The following is a 6,846-nucleotide window of genomic DNA, read 5'->3' as shown; positions in this document are numbered from 1 at the left end:
TAGTCAGCTGCACTTGTGTGAAGTCAGGAAGCAGGCAGGGCAGGGTAGCACCTCTGAATGCCATCTGGTGAAGTCAACTGTCACTTGTAAATGCTTGTGCCTCTCTGACCCAACTGGCCTCTAAGGTATCACCCTGCCCTGCTTCTGCCAGGCATAAGAATGTTACATGACCCTTTTAGTGCTGTATTTTTCTTTTTCAAAATGAGAGCGAGAGCAAGAGAGAAGGAAAGGGGTCTCTCTTAAAACATCGGGAAAATTACAAGTTGCGCTAGTTATTCTACTGCATGGAGAGAATTCTCTCTCCTGTTGAGGAATACAAAATAGATGTCCGTGGAAAAAATTGGATGAGTTGGAACTGCACATACACAAAGCCCATTCCCCTAGGGTGGGCTGTATTATACTGCCTCTGGTTAAACTGCTGGTAATGAAGTTGACAATGCAAAACCTTGTTGAGCATGAGCTCTTTAACCGTATGCAGCTTTCCACAGCTCAAAAAAGAACCAAATAGAGAGAGAAGGGTAAAACAGAACCAACTATCCATTTCCAACTTTTTGTTTCTGAATTTAGAAAATACGTGTTCTCTTCAGTTTCTTTAAGAAATGAAAACCTATAGAATAGCCTAAATTATTCATTTTGTCCTTCCCTTCCCAGACCAGGGAGAATTGCTGCAATTCGCAGGGACAATTTCTCATAAAACTTTAAAAAATCCTGTTTTGGGGATGTATTTGGTAGCCATGTTGGTCTGGACCAAAAGAAATGCAAAACTCTAGAACTCCTGGTTAAGAGATGATACCTTTTATTAAACTAAGAATTCTCAAAAAATATGTATCTTTTCCTGCAAGCTTCTGGGCACATAATAAAAGCTGGTAAAAAGTCCACACAGGTAGAAAATAAACTTCATTTTTGTACAGAGGAAGCCGAAGGTGGAAGTCTGTTCCAGATGGACCCAGAGGAACAGACTTCCAACTTTGGCTTCCTCTGCACAAAAATGAAGTTTATTTTCTACCTATGCGGACTTTTTTGCCATCTATAAATTTTCCCTGAGCCTGAAGAAGGACATGTGCACCTGAAAGCTTGCAGAAAAAGATATTTTTTTGAGATTTCTTAGTTGGTCTAATAAAAGGTATAATCTCTGACCAAGAGTTCTAGAGTTTTGTATTTCCTTTAAAAAATCCTAGTTATTTTAGAGAGTTGCATACCATTTTAATTCCACTTTTCCGAAAGACAGGGCTTTCTCAACATATTTGTGTAATAATAACGCTTGCAGTAGGCTTCTTCCTCAGGATAGGAGGGGGCATAAAGTTTGACCTCAATGGCTTTTCATTAAGCTCCATGTTAAAATTCCATTTCTCAAACCACTTACTACCTTATCACCTTTCCTCTACCCCAGAGTCTGCTTGGAAACAGCTGAAACGTAGGCTGGATTTTGAAGAAGCATTTCTGGATAAGAAAAAGGATACAAGAGCCCAGACATGCCACTTAAGAGCTGTTACTCAAATGGTAGGTGTTGGCACTGTACAAAGACCGAACGCCTTACTCTAACTAGGACATGGCACAGTTAATGGTTCTCACCTTTGTTAAGATTCCATCTTCTCGATGATTCTTCTGCAGGACGTGCTGAAGGGCTAGTTGAATCTTCTGTTGGAGTTTTTCAATTTTTACCTTCTCCTGAAGCCATGAACGATCTACGTGTAAAAACAAGCGAATACCATCAACTGTGCATAACCTGGTTCACAAGGAAATGCTCCTCAGCTAGCGACAGAAGTTACACATAAACTGGTTTAAGTGATCAGAAACTGGCTTAAACCTGTAACAGAACAAATATTCAGTACACATAAACTGCTGAACATAGTACCAGACTTAACTGATTTGGGTCAAACTGGTTTATGGAACTTCGGCCCAGACCTCTTCCTGGTTTAAATTAAATCATAGTCCCCCAGCATGCTTTTCAGCCCTGGGCTGGGCTGCGCTCTCTGTTCCAGACAGCAAAGCTGGTCCTGCCCCTCTACTCTCTAGTCTAGCTGGAGCACAGGTGGAGGATGTAGCCAGATGCTGGCACGGCATGGTCCCTGCCCCCTTCACCATGCCAGTCAGCATCTAGCCATGGCCCCGCCCCTGCTGCTGGAGCACTGGAAGGCAGGGGGAGGTCTTGAGAGGGGCTGCAGCACCCTGGCCAGGCAGACCCCAGCTGGGGTTTGCGCCCTGGGAGGGAGGGGGGATTAAGTCCTCCTCCCTCCCTTCTTTCGCTTCAGGCTGCTGATGGGGCTGGCTGTGCCTCCGTCCCTGCCACTTGACCAGCCATGGCAGGTGAGGGGGTAGGAAACGCCTGACAGTGGCTTCTCCACCCCAGCCAGGTAGACCCTGGCTGGGATCCAAGTGGGGAGAGGGGAGGGAGTGGGGAATAAACCCCCTTCCTTCCCACCTCACCTTAGGTGGCCATGCCAGGGCAGCGTCTGGCCGGTGGCTGGGGTCTGGCCATGCTCCTGCCCCGCCACCCCTCAAAAGCCCAGCGAGCGCTGCCTCCCTGCTCCCCCTCCAGACACTTCCTGGCTGGGGTCCCTGCAGGCCAGGGTGGGGGTTTAAACCCCTCCCCAATCATACTCGGGTCTCTGGGGGCCGGGCCACAGCCCCCCCACCAGGCCACTGCAGAAGTGAAGGGAGGGCTCAGTCTAGCACCTCCCAACTTCTGTCCTGAGCCATTGCAAGCATGTGGCTGCACTTTCCGAATCAAAAGTGAATGTTTATTCACTTGCAAACTGGTTCAGTCTATGAAGGTTAGACTAACCTTGAAAGATTGAATCAATTCTGGCTTTTTGAATGTCTGTACTTAGCCTCAGAATCTGTCTTTTAGATTTATCTTTCCTGTATCCAATCCAACCTCCCTACCATCCATTCTTCCACGAAGAACAATTCAGGAAGCCAGTCTCACAATTAAGAAGTTTAGAATGAATGTATTACTCGCATATAAAATCTAATCCTCTAATCTTATAGCATGTAGTAAGTAAAAGGAGACTGGATGTACACCTTGCTGGGATTATTTGACCCCAGCAGTCTTTCCTTCCCAGATCAGAGGGGCTGAACCCGATGATCTCACAAGGTCCTTTCTAGCCCTAAACTTCTGTGAATCTGTGCAATAAGGTTAAATATAATAGTAGTTTAAATGTTTTTAGAAGTCTTTAACTCGAGCATTTCAAGTTGGATGGTATGTGCTAATATTTTACATAATACAATTCTGTATTAGAGGAAAAATAAAATTAGCAATAGTTCTGTTTTGGAAAAAAAATTAATGGTATAATAATGATTGACTAACCAGAATGCATCTTTGGTGCAAGATTTTCCGTTCAACATACAGAAGACAAAAGCAATGATGCAGTTATAACAGAGGTAGGCGACCCCTGGCACAGATGCCAGAGTGTGGCATGCAAAGGCATTCTGCATGGCACGTGCACCTTGAGGCGGACAGCTGCGAAGGGGCCAGGGCTGCAGTGCCAGAACAAGGATCAGGCCCCTTGTGGCTGCCCTGCTGTCCGCCCCGGCAAGCCAACATCTCACAAGTTGAAGTTGTGGGTGTTTTTGCACCCCAGCCAAAAATGTTGCCAAGCCCTGAGTTATAAGAAGATAAGCTTGTTAAAAAGAAATTGTACTTGTGCTCCTCATGGTGGTTCAGTAGCATTACCTCCTACCGCCTCAGGGTGGCAGGAGCAAACAGTTTTGTGTTTCTTTAACTGAAGGAACATAATGCTACATACTTTTGATCTGCTAAATGGCAGGAGAACTGCGTCTTCTACTGACAAAATTATGCCCAGATTGTGCCAGGCACAGGAATACTTTATTCCTCAATGTTATTACCCACAGGGAAGGCGGTGACAGACAAAAACCACGGCATAATTTAGAATCTACTACCAGTCAAGTAAAACAACCTTCATACCCACTGTTTAAATGCACTTAAAAGTAAAACCAGAAAGAGGATATGGTTAGGAAAGGGGCACAGAAACAGCTGGTTATATTTCATACTGATTCGTTGTCTCCCAAGTTATCACTGAGGAATATTTCACAATAAAATACCACTAAAGTCCATCAAAAAGTTAGAGCAATCTCACCTGCAGACATTAAAACAAATGCAGAAAACAAAGCTATTTCATCTTCTGTCAGGTGCATAGAACATAAACTCTTTCCAAATTCAAACACAAAACTAATGAAGTCTTCACAACCTGCCAAGAAGAAGATACAGATCACTCAGGATTTTTCTTAAAACATTTTCTGTTAAGTTGCTTCAAAGTTGCTTTGAAGAAAGCAAATGGATTAGAAATATCTACAAGGATCAGAGCTCTTCCCTTAAAGGGTTGGGATGATGGAAACAGTATCATAACTGAAGGGAAACTAGCACTTAATTTTCCCCATATCTCCAACTTTCACTTCTCCCAGTCCCCAACACCCTGACATTTTGCATGGTGAATCTTATCCCAGTGTAATGATTTTTTTTGGAAGTCTAGTAAAAGCAAACCATTTAATAAGTTAGAATAATTTTAAAGAACTAAGCTGAAGCTACATTTCCCAAAGTGTCTAACATGTTTGTGCCAACCTGGTACCCAAATAACCCTATGCAGAAACTCCAAACTGATTTAATTCTGTTGCTCTTGCTGAAGACAATTTTTTTCATGGTTTCAGGACAGTGTTGAATACTGTACTCTGTACATTTAGAAACATAAAATGACATCCTTGTGAAGTCAGCAGATCAGCACAGAAAAGTGAGGGGAAGAAGAAAAAAGAAAGAGGTGGGAAACCAGGGAGAAGTGTGGTATAACAGGAATACAGGAAGTATGGGTGCAGTGCTATAGCAACAAAGTTTGGTGTCTGGGGCAAAGCCTGCAGCTGCACCCCACTCTTGCCTTGCACACAGATCCGGGGGGCACATGCTCCCCCATGCCTGCCTGGGAGTCATGCAGCGGCGGAAACCACCCACCCTCTGTCCCTGCCTCCCCGCCACAATGAGCTGCTCCTGCTCATGCTCTGGCTGGGCAACATCTGTTGGTGCCCTTTTGCTTTGGCACTGAGGGTGAAAACCAGAAGAGGCATAATATAGGGCCACAGTCCTGCTTTGCACCCTCAAAATGGACATAACTCTGGGAGGTGCAAAAGGAAAAGGTGCTAAGGGTAGAGGTACAGTGAAGAAGTAGGATGCAGGTGAACCCAAGAGCACAGAGGCATGGCTAGACAAAAAGAGTCCTGAGAAATGTGCAGGAAACTGAGGGGCTATACACAAGAGCAGAGAAGCAGGATGCTCAAGGGTTTTCATGTGGAACTCCTTCAACTCACAGCCCAGATACAACAGTAAGCTCTGAACTGCCCAGATTTTACAACCGGGGGGCATTTAGAAAAGACATAAGATACTTTTAAAACAAATCTTTTGCTGCCACACTAACCTTCATCCTCAATTTTATCCCACTCAATTTAGACCCTGCAGCCAAACCTACTGCCTCCTAATAGTAAACTGATAAATATATGCAAACAAGTCAAATTAAATTACTGAGTCATTTAAAAAAAATATTTCTTACTCAAGTGATCTATTTCCATTACCTACCAGTCTAGATTAATTTCCTAATCATGTTCACCTTTGTATAAAAAGAACAAGATTGTAGTATCCAATTTAATCTCAGAACCTATTTTTCCATGTATTTATAATGTATGAGATTACTTTTCTTATCAAACTTGGGTGCCTAAACACATATGCCCAGATTAATACCCGAGTGCCTGCTATGAATGTGTGAGGCTTTTTTCCATATTCTGTTAAAGTTCAGTGGGCCTCAAATTTAACCAGAAAATTTAAGAGGATCCATGCTATGTCAAAGTGAGCAATCTAAGACTGCTTTTTAGTACTTTAAACCTTTCCTTGTCCTGTGAAAAGCATTTAGGACTCAGTCTATTTCCCTGTAAGTGGCTGTGTTTCAGTTTCTACCCTCTTTTCTATTTGTTTTTATTATGGAGTACTTGAGATTTTCTTACCTAATGATTTGAAAACATCTGGGCTAGCATACTTGCCATCAAAATATACTGTGTTGTTCTGGGAGTCAAAGGCACGACACATTCTGATAAACACAACCTCTAAAGATCCTAAACACAAACAATATAGATATTTGATTATTTAAAATAAAAGTTTTAGTTAGAGACAGCACATGGAAAGACAGGAAAAAATGTAAAAATGTAATGGGCACCACATTACGTACAAGTCCAGTATTTTTTCTGGTTCTGCAACTGTATCTGAGAATGGCTTAATTTATTACAAGAATTAAGATAACTCCCTTACGCTTACTAGAATTAATCACAACCCTAAAGAAAACTTGAAGAAGCTTCACTGAAGTGTAGGCAGTTATTTGCATTTTTACTGCTGAAGCTGTAAGAACTTCATTGGTTCTTTCTAAATCAGCATCTCTGCAACAAAGCCTGAACTTTTAATATCTGATTTTGGGGTATCCAAACAAGTCAGAAGTCTAATTTAATCAGCAACCCTGCACCCATACACACTCCTATTTTTTTAATGGGAATTCTGCCTTAAGAGAGATACGCCTACTAGGGCTCTGTGAAGCTTCGGGTGATGATTTGATTTAGAGGAGATTTGGCCTGATTCAGTGGCAGAATCTCCGAATCCGAATCGAATCAGGGGACCAATTTAAAGGTCTGAATCGATTCAAAGCTCTCCAAATCTTTGGAAAAGCTCTGAGCTGCTAAATACTAGGGGTGGGAAGGCAGGGTTGGAGGAAGGGGCCATGTGGGGACTTCTGCCAGCCCCCCTGACCCCTCCTGCTCCCCGAGCCCTATGGCTGGCCCCGCCTGCCTCAGCTCGGTACT

General features: G+C 43.2%; 1 protein-coding gene across 1 annotated transcript in view; it reads right to left on the bottom strand.

Annotated features, from left to right (window-relative positions):
• RORA (RAR related orphan receptor A) overlaps positions 1–6,846 on the bottom strand; it is a 41,136-nt gene that overhangs the window by 12,004 nt on the left and 22,286 nt on the right. Inside the window, exons 7-9 of the mRNA XM_019533157.1 lie at positions 6,004–6,111; positions 4,101–4,211; positions 1,573–1,685 (exon numbers count right to left, since the gene is read on the bottom strand). Coding sequence (XP_019388702.1) covers positions 1,573–1,685; positions 4,101–4,211; positions 6,004–6,111 — 332 coding nt within the window. The remainder of the gene's footprint in view (positions 1–1,572; positions 1,686–4,100; positions 4,212–6,003; positions 6,112–6,846) is intronic.

Source organism: Crocodylus porosus, unplaced genomic scaffold, assembly GCF_001723895.1.
Source record: "Crocodylus porosus isolate Cpor-Errol unplaced genomic scaffold, CroPor_comp1, whole genome shotgun sequence".
Lineage (NCBI taxonomy): Eukaryota > Metazoa > Chordata > Crocodylia > Crocodylidae > Crocodylus > Crocodylus porosus.
This window is presented reverse-complemented; position numbering and strand designations above follow the sequence as displayed.